Source organism: Protopterus annectens, chromosome 3.part0 (genome assembly GCF_019279795.1).
Source record: "Protopterus annectens isolate FY-2018-M chromosome 3.part0, PAN1.0, whole genome shotgun sequence".
Classification (NCBI taxonomy): domain Eukaryota; kingdom Metazoa; phylum Chordata; order Ceratodontiformes; family Protopteridae; genus Protopterus; species Protopterus annectens.
Window position 1 is genome coordinate 1,278,184,141 of NC_056731.1, and position 21,012 is coordinate 1,278,205,152.

The following is a 21,012-nucleotide window of genomic DNA, read 5'->3' on the forward strand; positions in this document are numbered from 1 at the left end:
GACCTACAAGTCCAATTATATTATCACAAGTCACATTCAAAGACACCAAATAAGAAAATGTAAAGCAGTTCACTGTGTCAGAAGGGATTCGTATTGCTACGGCTGGGTATATTTTGTGACAGCTATCCAGTGACCTTTACTAGCAGGAATTAAATAAAAACCATTAAGACCAGTCAGGAAAAAAAATCTCTACATAGTGAAACAAGCAAGAATGATAAAGCTGGATTCCCCAAAGTGAAAACACAGTGCTGTAGCTGGCATCACTTGAAAACAAATTCATACCTTACATAGTGCAATCATTTCAGATATTTAGCAAAGTTGATAACTCATTGATTTATACTACAAAAGGAACAGAAAATGCTGATTAAGCATTTAATGTGTACTAATTTATTCATTAAAATTAAAAGCAATAATACAAAATCCAAAAATCCATTTGCTAACAATAATAAATAGGACCCCAGAAAAGGGCAATAATTAAATTGCAAGAAGTGTAATAAGTTACTTTGATAGAAAATGTCATCTTTTACAGGAACACAAAATGCATACAGCTGTAATTACACAATGTTTAACATTATTTTAGAACTAAAAAAGGCAATATAGTGCCAATGAGTGGGAGATTGGCATAATGGTTAAAGTGTTTACCTTATAGACACAAGGTGCAGGGTTTGATTCTGACATGGGGTAATTGACTAGGCTTATAATATCCCACATGAGCAGTTAGCCTAGTAGTAATCTATGAACCTATGAAATGGCACACAAAAAGAAACCAGGTAATGATTTAGCATTGCAGCGTCAAAGATGTGTGTATTTGCGCATGAAAGTCAGTCAAGGTACAAATATTTGTAAATAAAGAATAATTTTGCCATAACTTTATCATGACATTCATGTGCATTTGTGCCCTAATGGAAGTTTGAGATTTAATAGGGTGAAAGTTGCTCCTAGACATTAAAAACACCCTCACTGTGGGGTGCTATACTTCCACATCATTGCTACTTATATATAATAATTCCATGATCATTGTACCTTGGAGAAAAGTTATGTGTTCAAGACACAGCCATTTCAGACATGGAATAGAATTTCCCCAAAACTGACACATGTTCTCACATTTAAAAGAATCATACTTCTAGTCCTCAAACTTACACTGGCTGTTCAGGGGGTCAACATCAATATCTAAAAGTAGGGTATTCATGAAGGCACTGAAAACAGTAGACTGGTCTTACTTACACTAAAATGTGAATTATCCTGTCCTTTGCTAGCTTGGTCATTCATGTTCAATCATGCAACTAAATAGATATATGGGTTCTCTGTATTTCTGTTGGAAAGGGAGTGAACAGATGTGTCTGTTAGTACTTGTTCATTTACATCAGGCGTTTACATAGCATGTATCCAAGCAGCAAATAAAGGTAAGAAATGTATCAGTAAAAGAGTGAATATAAATACTTGTCTTTTAGTTCAATTTGCAGTCGTAATACCCACAGGCTGTGGCAAGAATATTTTTTAAAATTAGCCATCATTCACTCATCTACATCAGTGGGTTATTTCACTATGATATTTTTTTAAATACCACTGCAAGCTCAGCAAAATAAGATTTTCCTTGTATGGTTTAGGCAGTGACTAAAAACTTATTGTTAAGGTACTGTGTTTTTATACTTCATTCCTTTTGTAACTCATTAGAATATACCATTTTATGGCACACATCAGGAATGAGCAGTGGTAAAAGAGATGATACACTTTGTTATTATGCAAACGTCTTCCCATAAAAAAACACTACAAGGATATGCAAAAGCAAAACAATTATTTATCCTTTGAGCCCACCAACCTACCACTCCCTATGTGCGAAGCATACATCTACAGACTGATTAAGGATTGTATAATTACAATTGTTACCCTGAGGAAATAACATTTTTGCATCAGACAATATTCTAGAGCATTCTAAATTCCATTCAATTTCCAGATGTCTTTGTTATAGCAGAATTGTGGCTTGTCAGCAGAATCCAACAAAAACACTCATTTTTCATTTCAGGACAGGTAATTATTCACAGGAGATCAGTTTCTTTAACAGGTAACAAGGAAAACCTAGTTGTTTTAGGTGACTCTTCTTTGTTTTCAGTGCCAGGTGCTAGTCATACACATGGCAGACTGTCATTGGCAGGATCTCGATCTTTTCTAGAATCACCCCTGTCCATATCAAAGGAATGAACAGTTCCAGGTCTCATAACTAGGTCATCGGCTTCCAGGTGGCTTCGATTGTCATCCACTTCTGTGTACTTTCTAGAAGATGGCTGGGAAGCTTTAGACAACACTTCCTGTAGTCGGCGTTTTATGTCCGGATCAGGACAGTACAGGAACTCATAGAGAGCTGCAGCAATAATTCCACCCATCAATGGCCCCACCCAATACACCTACATAGAAAACACAGGCAAAGGTATGAAAGACAGAAATAGCCAACACGTGAAATTTCAAGATATTTAAACATATATACAATGAAGATGACACCTTCTACAGTTGCAACACAAGCTTTGCTTGAATTGACATAATCAGGAATACTGATTTAGGTTCTTAAAAAATTTAATTCTATTTTCACAGATTTCTTCAGTAAACAAATGTGTATTATGTCTCACACATGTTAACTATTACAATTGTTTAAATACAGTATCTTTATTTGCATAAATTCTCAACAACTTTGCTACTATATATTGTTTACTTTATGCTGTAACGTCTTGTGAAATATTTCACCAGGACTGCACCTGTAAATTATCATTTATGATCAGAGTACTACCCTAGTAAACAAATGTCAAATACATTTTAGATGAAGCATAATTTTAATTCATTACCACTGATTTCGCACACACACACACACACACACACACACACACACACACACACACACACACTGTGTGTGTGTGTGTGTGTGTGTGTGTGTGTGTGTGTGTGTATATATATTTATATATATGTGTGTGTGTGTGTGTGTGTGTGTGTGTGTGTGTGTGTGTGTGTGTGTGTGTGTGTGTACAGAGTGAGAGAGAGAGTGAGAGAGAGAGTGTGTGTGTGTGTGTGTGTGTGTGTGTGTGTGTGTGTGTGTGTGTGTGTGTGTGTGTGTGTGTGCACATATATATTGTTAAATCAGGGTTTTTTTATTTTATTGACAGGCTAAAGAAAAAAATAAGCTAGAAATGGTGTTTTATTGTTCAAGACCATTTATAAAGTTATCTTTTTAGTGCAGATTTCAATTAGACTTCAGAAAATAGCCATCATGCTTGATAGGCTATACAACATGTGGCAGAAGAAGCAAAAGCTGCCAAGGAGGGAATTTCCTCTATATCCAATGCAGTAAAAGAAAATTAAGGTAAAAGGTATAACAACCTTAACCATAACGGTGAGCTGCCTGTCGGGTGCTAGGATCCGCCACATAACGCAAGCACTCAGGTCACTCCAAAGCAAATACAAATATGACTCAGTCATTGTACATGCTGGTGTGAATGACCTGAGACGTACCTCCCTGGACTACATGAAAAGAGACAGAGGAGCTCTCTGATCATGTAGCCCAGACTGGTATGACCCTGACCTTGAGCAGCATCTTACCCTCACCTAGAATGATGTCACAGTACAAAGACAAAATGATCGATTTTAACAATTGGCTAAAATTTTGGTGTCATTCAAAGGGGATCCAGTGTCTGTCAGCCTGGGATGACATGCTCAACAAGCCACGTTGCTTTGCTAGGGACGGCTTGCACCTGTCACCACTGGGCTTTCGGATATTGGCAAAGGCTCTTGCCACCCCCATAGTGCCTTTTTTAGGCAAGGCTCAAAAGTCAAACCCACCCCCATAGACAGCACAAGGAACAAGAAACTAAGGGTAATGCTGCTTAACGCCAGAAGTCTTAACCTCAAGATGCACGAACTCGAAGCTCTCCTCAGTATGGAGAACATCGATATCTGTGCAGTGACAGAAACCTGGTTCAAGGCTCCAGAGAGCACCCCAGCACTACCAGGCTATACCTCATATCATGCTTTTCGGCCCCAAAACCTGGACCGAACCACAAAAGGAGGGAGAGTTTCCATATTTATCAAGGATATCCACACCTCCAGGTTAGTGGCATTGCACGAAGTATCGGAGACCATCCATGTGCAACTAACAGTGGGCAAGACTGCTTTTCAGTTTATAGCATCCTACAGACCACCCTCTCAAAGTCAGGAATCCCACTCGGCTTTCCTGAAAACATTGGAGAACATGAAGATTTCTCCGAACACCATTATATTGGGTGACTTCAACTACCCAAACATTGACTGGGAGCACTACTCAAGCCCCAGCACCTTAGCTCAAAGGTTCCTGGAAACTTATAAACTCAAATGCTATGGAACAACTAGTCACCACTCCCACAAGAGGGGACAACATACTAGACCTGATCATTACCAACATGGGGACTCTATGCTCCACACCAGAAGTATATCCCTCATTGGTAAGATCAGACCATAAATTAATTTCACTGGATGTCCACATCCCGACCCCACCCCCAGCCCAGAAAACCACAGTGAAAAACTTCTCAAAAGCGAACTTCTCACTTCTCAAAACTGAAGTGGAATCCTTCAAGGCCCCAGGGCCAGTGGAAACTACGGCCCAAACTGCAGAATCCTATATAAATGCATTCTACGAACATCTCCAGGAATGCATGGATCATGCTATCCCAAACAAAACCAAGACCCAATCATCCAAAGGCAGGCGTCCAGTCTGGTGGACCCCTGCCATAAATAAACTGTACAACAGAAGGAGGAAGCTACTACATGATAGAGCAAAATCCCTAATAGGGAAGGCATCTCTGATCAGTACTAGCAAAAAATTACGATCCCTCATAAAATCCTCCAAGGCCACCTTCGAGAGAGAAATTGCACAGGACACCAAAGATAATCATAAGGCTTTTTTCAGTTATGTTAGGAACCTGGGATGTAACTCCCAGACTTGTTCTGAGTTGATTCTAAACGACAAAAAATACACTGAACCCACAGACATCGCCAATATCCTGGCAGACAGGTTCAGCGCAAACTTCTCCACCCTCCCGCCCAAAAGAACAAGTATCTATCCCGGCAGAGGGCTGCCTCCCAAACATCTCTGATGCTCAGGTGAAGGCTGCCCTCTCCAAAGCAAAAAACACTGCATCCATGGGACCAGATGGCATCCCAGGTTGTGTCCTACATGAAGTCCAAGAGGAACTAATCCCTCAAATAAAACAGCTAGACAATCTCAGCCTCACTACAGGTTATGTGCCCACAGAATGACATACAGCAACACTGGTCCCACTCCACAAAGGTGGAGCCTCAACGGACCCTGGAAACTATCGCCCCATAAGCCTGACTAGCTTAGTCTGCAAGGCTATGGAGAGGATCATCATGGAGCTCATAAACAAAGACATTGGGGACCTACAGACACTAGATCCTACCCAGTTCGGCTTTGTCAAGGGCAGATCCTGCCTTTTGAACCTGGTTGACTTCTTCGAAACAGTCATCAAAGCCATAGATGAAGGGAAGGTAGTCCACACATCCTATCTGGACCTTGCAAAGACATTTGACACAATACCCCACTCGGGCATCATAGATAAGCTATCCAGCTTAAATATAAACCCCTATGTCACAAGATGGGTCGCAAACTGGCTCAAAGACAGAACCCACAGAGTGAGAGTTGCTGGAGCCATGTCAGACTCGAAACCGGTCACAAGTGGCATCCCACAGGGTTCTGTCCTGGGGCCACTCTTGTTCGGTATATACTTTTCTGAGGTACAGGCAAACGTGGGAGGACTATGGCTCACCAAGTTTGCAGATGACTGCAAACTGGGCACCGTAATCGACTCTCCAGCTGACACAAACATCCTTCAAAAAGGTCTCACAGAAACAGATGACTGGTGCCAGCACCATGGTTTAAAGCTAAATGCCAAACAATGTATAGTCATACCCTTTGGCAAAAACAATGTGCCCACAAATTACCACATAGGCGGAAACTCATTAAGTACAGAGAAAGTTATTAGGGACCTGGGGACCCAAGTTGATAGCAATCTCTCCTTTGAAAACCACATTGCCAAAGTGGTTAGAATGACCTTCTACATAGCCCACCTCATCATGAAGGGTTTCACATCTAGATCAAGAGAGGTAATCGTGCCCCTTTATTCATCCCTCATCAGGCCCATCATAGAATACAATGCCCCTTTTGGGATGTACCTTACCCGACACCTGCAGCAATTAGAGACCCCAAAAGTATCTCACCAAGAGGATCAAGGGTCTCAAACAGATGCCATATGCTGCTCGGTTAAAAACTCCAGCTCTACTCAGTTGCATACCGCCTACTTGAGGCGATCTATGCCTGACATACAAAGCTATGTCAAATCCAGAATTAATGGACATGCTCCACCTCAGTAAATCTAAATCCCTTAGAGCCACAAGCTCGAGGGACTTGAACCTCAGCACAGAAATAAATAGAACTTGCTGGAGGGACAGGTTCATATCCCAGAGGCTCCCTTCGCTCTGGAATAGAATTCCAGTTCATGTGAGGCAGAGCACCTCACTGAATCTCTTCAAGAAGAATCTCGATAGGTGGATGGGGGATCGTAGGTTTGTCCCAGGGATTACTCCCATGTCACTATTAGACAGAGGCACAGTAAACTAAACCTTAAAAAGGGCACAGTATACTCAAATCAAGGGGTGGCGTAAGCCATACAGAATCGGGCTAGGCTTATAATTGCCCCAGGGCAGATAGCCTAGTATGAACCTATGAACCTATGAACAAAGGTGAGCCAAGTGGGCACAACAGTTGAGGCAAATCTGGCAAAGATCCAAGACATGCAAACAAATCCTTTTAAAAGGGCACAATGCAAAGTTTCCAGTCCAGTCCCTGAGGTAAGGTTGTATGTGTATAATACAGAACAAGGGGCACTTTTGTCCTCCATGCCAAAATTATTGTCTAAGCAAATAATAAAGTACAGCCATCAGCTACTAAGTTATGTTGGTTTTCAGACATTTTGGCCTATCATAAATTATAAGTTTTAAATAAAAAAAAAGTAAGTAAAAGTAAAAAAATTCAAGAGGAGTGTATAATATTTCTGCAGACTAACCCTACATTAAGAAAACCTCACTTGCAGAGAAGGGTCAGTTTCAGAAAAAAGCATGGTACAGTATACAAATACAGTTTTCAACACCTCTTCCTACAGAAAAAAGGGGGGGTTAATGTACAAGTTTAAATATATCACTCACTTGAATACTCTAAAGAGTATAAATCTAGGTAATATGAGATCATATCATAAAGTTAAAATATTTCAATCCAAACAGGCCATAAATGCTCAAGTGATACTTAGCGGTCAAATTTAAAATTGCAAGTTTAGTCAAATCATAAATTTAAAAGACTTCAATCCAAACAGGGCATAAATAATCAAATGACACTTCGTGGTCAAAAATTGCAAGTTTATTCAAATCATAAAGTTAAAAAAACTTCAATCAAAATAGGGCATAAGTAATCAAGTGACACCTAGTGGTCAGAATGAAAATTGCAGGTTTAGCAAATTTTTTTTTTTTTTTATTTTATTTTCAGATTCTAAGTCAAGTAGCATAAAAGCTAAATACAGTAGTTAGCAATGTAAATATAAGGTAATTACAGAAGTAGGTCCCAGTAGACGTTCCTCATCGGACCTCAGTGGCAACTGTTGGATCAGGGTTTTTTATTTTACAGATAGACAGGCTAAAGAATAAAATAAGCTAGAAATGGTGTTATATTTATGCATACATTTTAGAAGAAAAAAACAAAGAATCTTCCTCTGAATGTTGACCTTGCTGAAATAACAGTTTGTCAAGGGAAGATTGCAAAGAGTTCTTATTATGTACTTTTCTCAAGGAAAGAATCAAGAAATAAGTTAAGCTAAAAAACAAGACATTGTCTGAGGATTAAGGCTAGGGGGTGGATATAGTCAAAAGAGGAAAATTACTGAAAAAGAGAACATAATATGCTGTGTTCAGGATAACAGGTAGGTAAGGGTAGTAAATTAATTTCGACCTGTTACTTCAGAGAAGATGTCTAGAGCATGAGTACAGAAAACAGGTCATCTAGAGACTATGTCAGTTTACGTTGTTCATGACAATCAGAATGATGTACAGCAACTTGAATTGTTTATCAGAACTGTTAATGGAGACAGTATTTCGGATATTGTGAACATCTAATAAAACCTTATTAAATGAACTACAGCATTTGGAGAATTCATACTGAGCAGTACACAAGACTTGGTTCATAAGGGAAAGACTGACACCTATTAAAGCACAAGCTCGGGTAATTAAGACATTCGTTTCTCCATCTCATGGCATACAGTGTTTTCAGCTAACTACCATAAAGTACCATCATATCTAATCTTGCAACTGTATATATATATATATATATATATATATATATATATATATATATATATAAACAGAGTCTAGGTATAGAAAAATACTTAAAATACAGGTTGTGGTGAATTAGTGCATGAGTGCTCTGGTCTAAAAATCCCATGTTTAACCAATAACCAATGAGTGGGTGTAGGTATAGTAAGGATTTACCCATGGTTGGTATGGCTCGATCATGAGGTCAAAGCCTGAGTGATTAAACAAAGCCAACTGTGGGTAAATCCTCAATATACCCACACCCATGAGTCTATTATTGCTATTATACAAGGACATTATTTAAGAAAGAAATTACTTACTTTGTTAAATAATGTCGTATCTGTGTTGTTTCCACATTCTTCTGCATTTGTTGATGTACTGTGCATGTGTATGGGACTTACATTCTCATGCTTGCACAGTACTTCAGTACTGTGGAAAACAAGGAACGGAGGAAGCAAGATCGCCATTGCTTTTTTTTTCTTTTTTGAATTATAACATCTAGACAGTTGAGAGGTATAAGAGAGGCAGGGCAGAAATACAAGGAAAATCGGTACATTTCTTTAGTTTTGCAGAACATACCTGATTTTCCTTGTATTTGCTCTGCCTTTCTTTACACAGACAACCCCCTCCTCCTACCACCAAACACTAATACATGCGAGAGATGCAGTTATACAGCCAAACTAGAGGCTAAGCTCTCTCAACCCAAGACTGGATCAGACAGTCAAGAGGAGAAGGGAAATACTTGCATCACACCACCAGTCTTACGTAGACCCATTAAACCAGCACCGGCAAAAAACACACATAAATAAATGAAAACATACTCGGAGGCTCTAAATAAAAATCTGCAAAACCAACAGAGACCTCCAAAGCAAACATCCAAGCAATTTCCACCCCCCAACACAAACCATGAATCACATATTTCACAAAATCAGTGTGCCATGCAATCACAGCCCTTAAGGCAAAATAACATACCCAACATACTAGTAATAGGTGACTCTATAGTCAGGCACACTGACGTCCCACTCAATAGGCTGAATAAGGAGAAGGTTACTGTTAGCTGCTTCTCGGGTGCCAGGATCTGCCACATAACATAAGCACTCAGGTCACTCCAGAACAAGTACAAATATGACTCTGTCATTGTCCATGTTGGTGTGAATGACCTGAGCCGTACCTCCCTGGACTACATGAAGAGAGACATGGAAGAGCTCTCTGATCACGTAGCCCAGGCTGGTATGACCCTGACCCTGAGTAGCATCCTGCCCTCACCAAGAATTATACCATGATATAAAGAAAAAAATCTTGATTTCAACAACTGGCTAAGTTTCTGGTGTCATTCAAAGGGGATCCAGTGTCTGTCCACCTGGGATGACATGCTCGACAAGCCACGCTGCTTCGCTAGAGACGGCTTGCACCTGTCACCCTTAGGATTTCGAATACTGGCCAAGGCTCTTGCCACCCCCATAGTGCCTTTTTTAGGCAAGGCTCAAAAGACAAACCTACTGCCGTAAATAGCACAAGTAACAAAAAACTGAGGGTAATGCTACTCAATGCCAGAAGTCTAAACCTCAAAATGCAAGCACTCAAGGCACTCGTTAGTATGGAGAAAATTGATATATGTGCAGTAACAGAAACCTGGTTTAAGGCTCAAGAGAACACCCCAGCACTACTAGGCTACAACTCATACCATACATTTTGGCCACAGAACCCAAACTGAAATACAAAAGGCGGGGGCGTATCCATATTCATCAAGGATACCCACACCTCCAGGTTAGTGGCACAGCATGATGCTTCAGAGATCATCCACGTGCAACTTACAATGGGCAAAACTGCAATTCAAATTGTAGCTTGCTACAGATCACCCACCATGTCCCAGGACCCTCAGTCCGAGTTTCTGGAAACACTGGGAAACATAAAGGTCCTACCAAACACCCAAATATTGGGTGATTTCAATTACCCAAACATTAACAGGGAGAACTACTCAAGTACTAACTCTCTTGCCCAACTTTTCCTAGAATTTATAAACTCAAACACCCTGGTTCAACTGGTCAACACTCCCACCAGAGGTGACAACATATTGGACCTGGTCATCACCACATGGGTGACTGGTGTTCCACACCAGAGGTCAACCCCTCACTGGTTAGAACTGATCATAAACAAATCGCTTTGGATATCCATATTTTGCCCCCACCCCCAGACAAGAAAACCACCATGAAAAACTTTTCAAAAGTAAACTTCACTTTACTTAAGACCGAGGTGTAAAGTTTCAAAGCCCCCATGCTGAAGGATAACACTGTCCAAGCTGCAAAATCCTTTACTAATGCATTCTATGGGCAGCTACAAGAATGCATGGATCGTGCCAACCCAAGCAAAATCAAGACTCACTCCTCCAAGAAAAGGAAACCAGTCTGCTGGACTCCTGTCATAAACAAGCTATACAATGGAAGGAGGAAACTAGTACAGAAAAGAATAAAATCCCAAGAAGGGAAGACATCCCTGATCAGTATCAGCAAGAAACTACGATCCCTCATAAAATCATCCAAGGCGAGCTTTGAATGAAAAATTGCCAAGGACTCCAAAGATAACCACAAGGCATTCTTTAGCTTTGTCAAGAATCTAAATGGCAATGCTCAGATCTGCTCGGAGTTAGTACAGAATGGGACAAAATACACTGAACCGACTGATATCGCCAACATCCTGGCAGACAGGTTCAGCGCAAACTTCACCCCCCCCCTCACCCCCAAAAGGGCCCATAACCATACCAGAAGAATGTAGTGTCCCTGAAATCACAGACACTCAGGTTAAAACAGCCCTCTCCAAAGCCAAAAACACAGCATCAATGGGAATGGACGGTGTCCCAGGCTGCGTCCTACATGAGCTCAAAGACAAACTAACCCCTCACCTAAACACACTGTTCAAACTCAGCCTCTCCACAAGCTACATACCCATAGAGTGGTGCACAGCAACAATTATTCCGCTCTACAAAGGTGGAGCCACAACAGACCCTGGGAACTATCGCCCTATAAGCCTGACTAGCTTGGTCTGCAAGGCTATGAAGTGCATCATCATGGAACTCATAAACAGAGACATTGGGAACCTCCAAACACTGGACCCTACCTAATTTGGCTTTGTTAAGGGCAGATCATGCCTCCTAAATCTAGTGGACTTCTTTAAGACAGTTACCAAGGCTATAGATGAGGGAAATGTGGTACACACAGCCTACCTAGACCTCGCTAAGGCCTTCAACACCATTCCCAATTCTGGTATTATAGACAAGCTTACCAGCCTGAACATAAACCCCTATGTCACAAGATGGGTTGCCAACTGGCTCATGGACAGAACCCACATGGTGAGAGTTGTGGGAGCTAGGTCCGACTCTAAACCGGTTACAAGTGGCGTTCCCCAGGGCTCAGTCCTAGGACCCCTCCTGTTCTGCATATACTTCTCAGAGGTACAGGCAAGCACAGGAGGACTATGGCTGATCAAGTTCGCAGACGACTGCAAACTAGGGGGTATAATTGACTCTCCGGCTGACAGAGACATCCTCCAAAAGGGTCTCACTGAGACGGATACCTGGTGTCAAAATCATGGCCTCTAGTTAAATGCCAAAAAAGTGCATAGTCATCCCCTTTGGAAAAAACAAAGTACCCACAAACTACCAGTCCCCTAAATATGGAAGACGTAATAAGGGATCTGGGGACCCAAGTAGATAGTAATCTCACCTTTGATAATCACATTGCCAAAGTGGTTAGAAAATCCTTCTATGTGACCCACCTAATCACAAAAGGGTTCGCATCCAGATCAAAAGAGGTCATTGTGCCCCTCTACTCATCACTCATCAGACCCATCATAGAGTACAATGTCCCATTTGGGATGTACCTTACAAGACACCTGCAACAGCTGGAAAGACCACAGAAGTACCTCACCAAGAGGATTGCTGGCCTCAAACAGATGCCCTATGCAGCTCGACTGAAGAAACTCCAGTTGTACTCAGTTGCATACCGCCTACTCAGAGGTGATCTCTGCCTGACATGCAAGGCCATGTCCCAGCCAGAATTGATGGACATGCTCCATCTAAAAAAAACCTTATCCCCTCGAGCCACATGCTCTAGGGATCTAAACCTCACCACATCATTAAATAGGACGTGCTGGAGGGATACATTCCTGTCCCAGAGACTTCCCATGCTTTGGAACAAAATCCCAATCTACATTAGGCAGAGCTCCTCGCTAACACTCTTCAAAAGAAACCTTGACGAGTGGATGGGAAACAGAAAGTTTACCTCAGGGATCACTTCAGTGGCTCTGCTGGACAGAGGCACAGGGAACTAATCTAAGGAGGCGGCGAAAGCCAACGCATTCTGGCTAGGCTTATAAATGCCTTCAAGCAGATAGCTTAGTACCAACTTATGAGCCTATGAACCTATTTCTTATGTATCTCTCAACCTCTTATCTCAAGAAATGTGGACAAAGCCATAAATAAAGATGGGACAAAGGCTCCTAAAGGGGACTGATTGTAAATGTTTATACTCGCAGCTTTCTAAGTTTACATTTGTGTTATTATGTATTTTCTGAAGGAAAAAAGTCTGAAACTGAAATGCATGTCATTATTTAGTGACTTCATTCCTCAGTGATTAGTTAGTAAACAACAAATTTTATGAGGAACAACTAAAACATGTAAGGCAAAAGTCTGAATAGTTGAGACTAATGTGTCTGTATCATATACCAACAGAAAAAAAGTCTGGCCGCTCAATAGTACTTCAACGACCAGACTTTTTTCTATAGGCTTATGCTTGATTTACAGCAGGCATAAAAGAGAAAAATCCACTGTAAACCACATAGCACCAAACTGATGTCAAATACTTTAGTATGCATATTTGTAGTTTCACTTAAAAGCTTCCTCAGGCACATAAACATTTAAAACAGTTACTAAAGCCATTTAAATTGATAACAGTCATATGATAAAAGTCACATGATAAAAGTTCATAATAAAAATCACACAATAAAAGTCACTGATACAATTACACCCTCTGATGTAGTTCTCCCAAGTAGGGCTTTAAAGATACAAATTAATTTAAGTCTGGCAATATATGAGACCTAAGTCACAAAATCCATCTATATTCCTCTAATTCAGTATGTTGAACAATATTACCACCACATAGGGATTCATTAACTTGAAATAAAATCATAAATTTAAAATAGTGTGTATTGTCTCTTTTATAAATATGCCTATATAATGCATTTGTGTTAAGTTTCCTATTAATTTCAGAGAGATGATTAGTAATATGATCTTTCAACCTTCTGTTGTTTTTTCCCACATAATATGCATCACATAACTGTCAAGTAGATAGGTATATAATGTTCCTAGAATCACAGTTTCCAAACACTCGTACATTAAATATTTTGGTATCGACTGGATGGGTAAAACTTTTATCAGTATTAATACTGGTACGGTGCACACATTTGTTACATCAGTGTCATTTTATTGGTCATAAAATATATAATATTTCAAGGTTGTTCTTTATAACATAGTTTATTCTTTAAATTAGGACATCTTTTATAATCAAAGGTTGGTTTATCACCTATAGAATTCTTAATCTCTGGTACTGCAGACAAAATGGACAAGTATTTGTTAGTGATGGCTTTAACAGCCTTTGTATCTTAATTATAAGTTAGCATTCATCGTCTAACTTTACTAACATTATTACTTTGCTGAACTATACCTATATTGTGGGGCTGCTTAGATAAAATTAGTCTAACATCAGCATTACGTTCTTGAATCGTATTATCTCTAGTGTTATTAACAACTTTACAATATTTATTTATTAAAATAATTACTTTATTTATAATATTAATTTATTTATATTAATTTATATTATTATTTATATTTATAACTCCTACATATAAAATCATGTGCTGTATTACTTAATTGTAACATCATATGATTATCTTCAGTATGCAGTCTAGTGACCCGCTTCATTTGATTATCAACAACATTCTTAAAGATAAAAGGTGGATGCATACTAGCGCGATGCAAATATGTATTTCTTTTAATAGGTTTCTTATATAACCTAGTTTTAAGGATGCCCAGAAGTGATTTATATAAAGTAATATCAAAAAAATTAACTTATTACAGTGATGTTTCTTTCTTAAACTTTAGGAATTCAGTACATGTATTCTAGAGTACCTGTCCATATAAGAAACAGGTCATCCACAAATCTACAGTAAAAACCAACCTTGGTAAATAAAGAATTAGATAAAATGTTTTGTATCTTCCACATAAACATAAGAATATTTGCATACATATTTCTAAAGGTGTGCCCATGTCAACACCTGTAATCTGTTGGTATAGTTGTGTTTGAAAAATGAAAATGTTATTATCTAATATATGTAACAAGTTACACAAATCAAGACCCTATATACATATATATATATATATATATATATATATATATATATATATATATATATATATATATAGTGACAGCACATAACCTGCAGATTTCTGAAGAATGTCATACAATTATATTATCTGTTATTCCATTGTTTGCCCATTTGTCCACATAAAGCATTTTATGACATACTAGATAGTTCCACAGAGTTAAAACAACAGCTGTAAAAATTTGATATTTACTGACCCAGCCTATTTGTTGGGATTATGAGGCCTGCCTGCTTTGACCATGATCTGCATTTAGTGATCAACCAGGATGTTATTTTTTGAAACAGAGAGGATGTTTGTCCCTTGTAGATGTGGTGCTACATGAATTCCTGTATGTTAATGTGACAGCTGTCACCAAGGAAGTGCATGTAAGACATTTGCCTGTGCTCCATGTGGTGTATCCATAACATCAGGCTTTATGGCAGGGTGATGTCATTGGCTGGGCAAGGCTTTAAGGTACATTGACTAAAACATAATTGGACTGTCTACCCCTAAAACTCGCACTTGTGCCACATTTCTGTAACCAATAGTTTCTCCACAGGAAGTGATGCTACTCCTATTGAAAAATACTACTGAACTATTAATTACCAACACCCACAGACAAATTATTAAACCTATATAATATATATAATATATAATGCATAATAGGTAATTAAATCAAAAGGTGCTTCAACAAAGTATTAGTTTAAGGGTGTGCACACTTATGCAACCAGCTTATTGTACGTTTTTTTATTTTTTATATTTTTTCCCCTAACAGATTTGTTTGTTTTTCAATTGAATTGTACAGGATATAGGTCACATTAAAGGTGGGAAAAGTTTTGAAATTATTTATTGTGGTCTCATTTTTTTATATCACAAAAACCTGGCATTTTAACAGGGGTGTATACACTTTTTCTATCCACTGTACTACATGCATTATAGCACCTATGATTAATTAGAGTCCTAAAGTATTCTTGGAATATTATCTAATGTGTATTGTAACATTATAACTCTGTGTAAGTGTTTGGAATTACAAGTTACACTTATTGAATTGGATCAATGGATGGGGAATCATAATTTTACACCTGGAAGGCAACCTATGTCCCTGTTAGAGAGCGGAAGTTTATAAATACTCGATCACTCATAAGCAACCCATACCCCCAATAAAATGAGAAGTATCAATACCTGTCAAATATAGGGAAGCATCGCTGGGCTTAAAAGGACCCGTAGGTCTGTTAGCCTTGTAATTACCTGTGACCCTAAGTCAGGATGTTAAGGAATAATGTCCAACAGTGCACTGAGCTCATTTGTAATGATATCACATATTCCAATCCCAATGATATAGCCAATATATTAGCAGGCAAATTTAGTACTGAATTTACTCCACCCACCAACGCTGTTGTCCCCAGTATACCTGAAAAATTGTTTTCCCCTTAAATCACCTTGGAACAAGTCTTAGGTCACAGTCAAAGACTAAAACTAATACTTCCATGGGCCCAGCAAAATACAAGGCTGTATTCTCAGCAATGCCAAATATGCAATACCTGATCCTCTGCTTAAACTGTTCAACCGCAGACTAAACACAGGGTTTATGTCTGAAGAACAGGCTTTGTGACTGCCCTGCACAAGGGCAATTTCTTTACAGATTCAGGAAATTATAAACCCATCAGCTTCATTGGGCATATATGTAAAGCCATGGAATGTGTCATAACATACCTCAGTTATCAGATACACTCAAGTTAACAGATGTAGACCCCAATCAGTTTGGTTTTGTGAAGGGCATGTCCTGTCTCCTGAACCTAGTAAGCTTCCTTAAAAAGCTGGCAGAGACTGGAAAAAGTGGTCACTCAGTGCACACAAACTTTATGTAAAGCCCTGTGTTATCCACTGGATTGCAAACTGGCTATCTGACAGATCTCAGGTTGTGAAAGTTCCTGGTACCCTCTATAAATCTGTAACTAATAGGGTAGACCTGCTGGTCTCTGTCTTGTTTGGCAATTATTTTGAAGACATCCAGTCTAATATCCCAGAAGTGTGGGTTACCAAGTTTGCTGATGTGTGTAAGATGGGCAGTGCTATATGCTCATCCACTGATACTAAACAGTAAGGGCAAGAGATGGAATATGCACGTATTGGGTGCGCTGAAAACAGTCTCAACTCAAACAACATCATACCTAGCATATGTAAATAATCCAAAATAACATCTATTAACACCTATCCTAAACAACAGAAACCAGAACCCCCCCCCCCTCACTTTTGCCCTGTTTCTGTAAATCTTACACTTGGAAATGTCCTAGAATAAACAATTCACACTCAAATCACAGACTATATCCATCAATATTACCTACTCTGTAAAATGTAACACAGGTTCTCGAGTGGTCATATTAACATGACAGCTCGGTGTACCGTAACTAATGAAATCCTGAATGACATGGATAAAGAAAATCTTATTGGGGCAGTCTTCATAGATTTAACAAAAGACTTTTACCTAACTGACCACTCAGTGCTAGTAGACAAAATGAACAGATATTGACGTTAGTGAAACTTTTACTAAACCCACTTAAAATAAAATAAACGCTACTTGTTACACAGCAAAGGCTTGCCAAAGCTCCTAAGATACTGCCCATCACTGATATGTAGGACTTCTCTCACCGAAACAACCTACCTCCTAACTTGTACCTTTATTTCAGAATTAAGTAATCAAGTATTAATAAAATATCCACACAGTCATATTAGGATGCTAAATCATGAATACATTACATTTGTTTTTACTATTTAGATATATTCAGAGATTAAAAAAACTGATTTGAGATTTCCAATATATTTTCTTGCCACTGACCTATCAGTCCCATCAGCTACTTACGTTGTACTTCGAAAAACTACTTTTCAGCACCTGTGATTACTTCAGGATTGCTTAAATGATTATTGCCCCCTGCACAGAAGGAGGAAAGTCCACTAATACCATCACTGAATGTAACATTTGGGCTGAGTGATAGAGCAGCATATCTACAGTGACAGGAGGCTTAGTTATCTGCTTAAAGTAAGAATTGGTCAAGGATTTACTAATGAACCTTAATCTAATTACCTCTGTGAACATGCATTTCACATAAGAATTTGGTAGCGAACCCCATTTCCAATGCCCTTCCTCTCCACATACCTACAGGCATATAACAAATAAATAATCATCAGAACATAGAAGTACATATGACATAATAGTTAGACTGGTCAAATTATCAGCGTTCCAATAATGTGAGCTCTAACTGGCATTGAAGCAGAATGAAGAAGTAAAACATTACCCAATGGTCTTTCCATTTTCCAATAATAACTGCAGGTCCAAATGATCTAGCAGGATTCATGCTGGCACTTGTGTAAGGTATCTAAACAACAAGAAAAGAACAAAATATATTTTAGTAGCTGATGAAACAGGCTTCACTGGCAGCTGTATCTGCAGAAAAAAGAATATGTCATTGATTGATTTTTTTAATTTTTTCATGCATTCATTCTTCACTGTTTACTTGCTACAAAATTACTACAATGAGCAGACATGTAGTCTAAGATGAGCAAGAAGTACTCTGATGGGTTTAAAAATATTGTTCTATAAGCATATTACAAAATATTTACATCAAACTAGTAGTATAGACCACAAGGTTCATTAAATTTAACTTTTCTCTGCTAGGTGGAACAGCCAGAGCAGATTTTAACAACTTTATCCAAGTCTTCCTGGAAGTAGCATGAATATACGTTTTTCCTCTGGTTAAAAGATCAGTGTTGCAAATTCCGAACATAAAATTGTGGTTACCAATAAAATAATCTAGGTTGGTTTTCATGATAGCTAAGGAGCTGCTCTGTTGGATGTATAAATGTCCATAGACAGAAAATGTGCTATTTTTAGGAGCAGGTCAGACCAGCAGATGTTGTTAATCCTGTAATAGGTGTTAAAGTCTTTAGAAAGGGTGTTTATAAGATTCTTAGTTTTATGAAGGAGGAGAAGGTTGCAAAGGCAAGGGCTTTCATGGTACAAAAAGCCAGAGTGAGGTTTCCACTTAGCAGTATATACAATATGGAGTAGAACAAAATGGATTTTAACCTGTTGGTTAGCCTTAGGCTGACTAATCCAGAGATCTTATTAGTATGAGTTTTTGTATTCATTCAAGTTAAGCAAAGTGCCTGAACAGGTACATCTGAAAGGATACTCAGTGTTGAAGATAGGTATGATCAGTCAAGAATACAGTGGGATCAAGACATCCCTGAACTTTGATGAGATATGCTGACAGATAAGCTGTACAAGCTAGAATGACTTTTGCACCATGATAGAGATCTGGTGGTTAGATTTAAGCTTGTTATCAGTGTAGTCACTTAAGTCCCTGATCACTTTTTCTGTTTTAGTGGAATACCAGTGATCATGTAAGAAAAAGAAGTAGTGACTTTGATAAAAGTAATTATACTATATTTTTTGCTTTTAGGGTGAGAACATGATGGATACACCATGTTGTAGCCTGACCAGTCCATGCTAGAGAATGCGAGTGTCAAAAAGTGATTTGACAACTGCACCCAATTTGCAGTCATCTGCAAGCTTAGTCCCTCGGTGTTAGATCTCATTTCAGACAAGCAGATGACAAAGAGTAGGAATCCTAGGATGGTTCCTTGTGGAGCACCACTCCAATAACTAGAAGAGATACCAATTTTGCAAAAAATATAGTGTCTATATGTACATGTTTGATATGTAGTTTCTGTCAGTGAGCAAATTTGATATTCATTGAATAACATGGGGGCTAATATTTAGATGGGAGAGTTTACCTATAATACTATGGAGTTGAATAGTGTTGAAGGCCTTATTCAGGTCAGTAAAACTGGTATGGATGGATGAACCTTCAACTATAGCTACCTCAGCCCTGTCAAAGAAACCGACCAAAATGAGAAGAACATTTCATAGAACTCGAGCACTGGAACTTCCACGTACAAGCATTTCAATGTATTGTCACTACTATACCATGGAGTGCCATACTGTAATCTACAGAACAGGGATACCCAACGTTTATTTTCTATTTTCTAAACCTATCTGAAGCTTTTCAGTGCTACACATACTGATGTCTTTCATTTAATGTTATTAAAACTTTTATGGCTAAATGTTTAGGAAGCATTTGAATTGCTGTCAGGACATATCTTCCTTTAAAGATATGCAGCTTCAGATATTTATTTATTTATTAGTTATTAACCACTTAAGTATGTTGCTTCTCATGGTTTCATTTACAGATGTGATTAAAACTCAACCAGTAAAGCAAAAAAGTGCATGGCTGATACTTAATACGATCACACAGTAAACTACTGCTTCACTCATAGGGAAGTTACTTATTATTGCTGGAAGGGTTTCAGCACATCTTTTTGCTTATTACACCATGAAGCCTTATTCCAAAAAGGCTGTGAACAAATAGTTAGGGTGGCTTGAGTCACTGAAAAGAAACACACCAGATTTTCCTTTTCTCTTTTTTTTTCAAACATGTATATTTTACATACAACAGTCATCACAGCAAGTGAGGCAAGACATTTTATTCTTCTGTGTCAGGACTCTGATATATTCTGGCTTTTTGAACTTCACTTTCATGGTGAACACAAACCATTGCCCCTATCCAGAAGAATAAAAAAATAAACTATCATTATTTCACATATAGCTGACTATCTCTTTGTGTATCTGTCTTCCTATTTATCAATTAATCTGTGTATCTATCTGCCTGTGTGTGCATGTGTCTGTTTGTGCATGTATATCTATATAGTCCTAAATATATCTGTCTGTCTATATATGCTTATATATATATATATATATATATATATATATATATATATATATATATATATTCATCTAAAGTTAGAAATGTGGAGAATAATTTTTCAAAAAATAATCTACACTGCAGATCATGAAAAGCATAACACAAATGATTGCATGGATTCAAACATAAGCAATACAGAAGCAATACAAATAATTATGTAATAGAGAACTCCCCTCTGCAACCCACAAATCTACACCAAACTACACAACACTCTTAACACAGCAAGGGCACCACACAAGACCAATATGTGCAAAGTACAATGGCAAAACAAATGGTACACCTTCACCATAAAAAGGAAACAATCACACTAAATGAAAATATGTTCTCCATTGCAAATCCCAAATAACTGCCAAATAGACAGCAGCAAAACCTTTTCATAAATGTAAG

At 38.4% G+C, this 21,012-nt stretch overlaps 1 protein-coding gene across 1 annotated transcript in view; it reads right to left on the reverse strand.

Annotated features, from left to right (window-relative positions):
* Positions 1 to 364: 364 nt before the first annotated feature.
* The window catches only part of AQP4 (aquaporin 4), a 264,205-nt gene continuing 243,557 nt past the window's right edge, over positions 365 to 21,012 (reverse strand). The window contains exons 4-5 of the mRNA XM_044065439.1: positions 18,097 to 18,177; positions 365 to 2,402 (exon numbers count right to left, since the gene is read on the reverse strand). Of these exons, the coding sequence (XP_043921374.1) occupies positions 2,124 to 2,402; positions 18,097 to 18,177 (360 nt within the window). The 3' untranslated portion in view covers positions 365 to 2,123. The remainder of the gene's footprint in view (positions 2,403 to 18,096; positions 18,178 to 21,012) is intronic.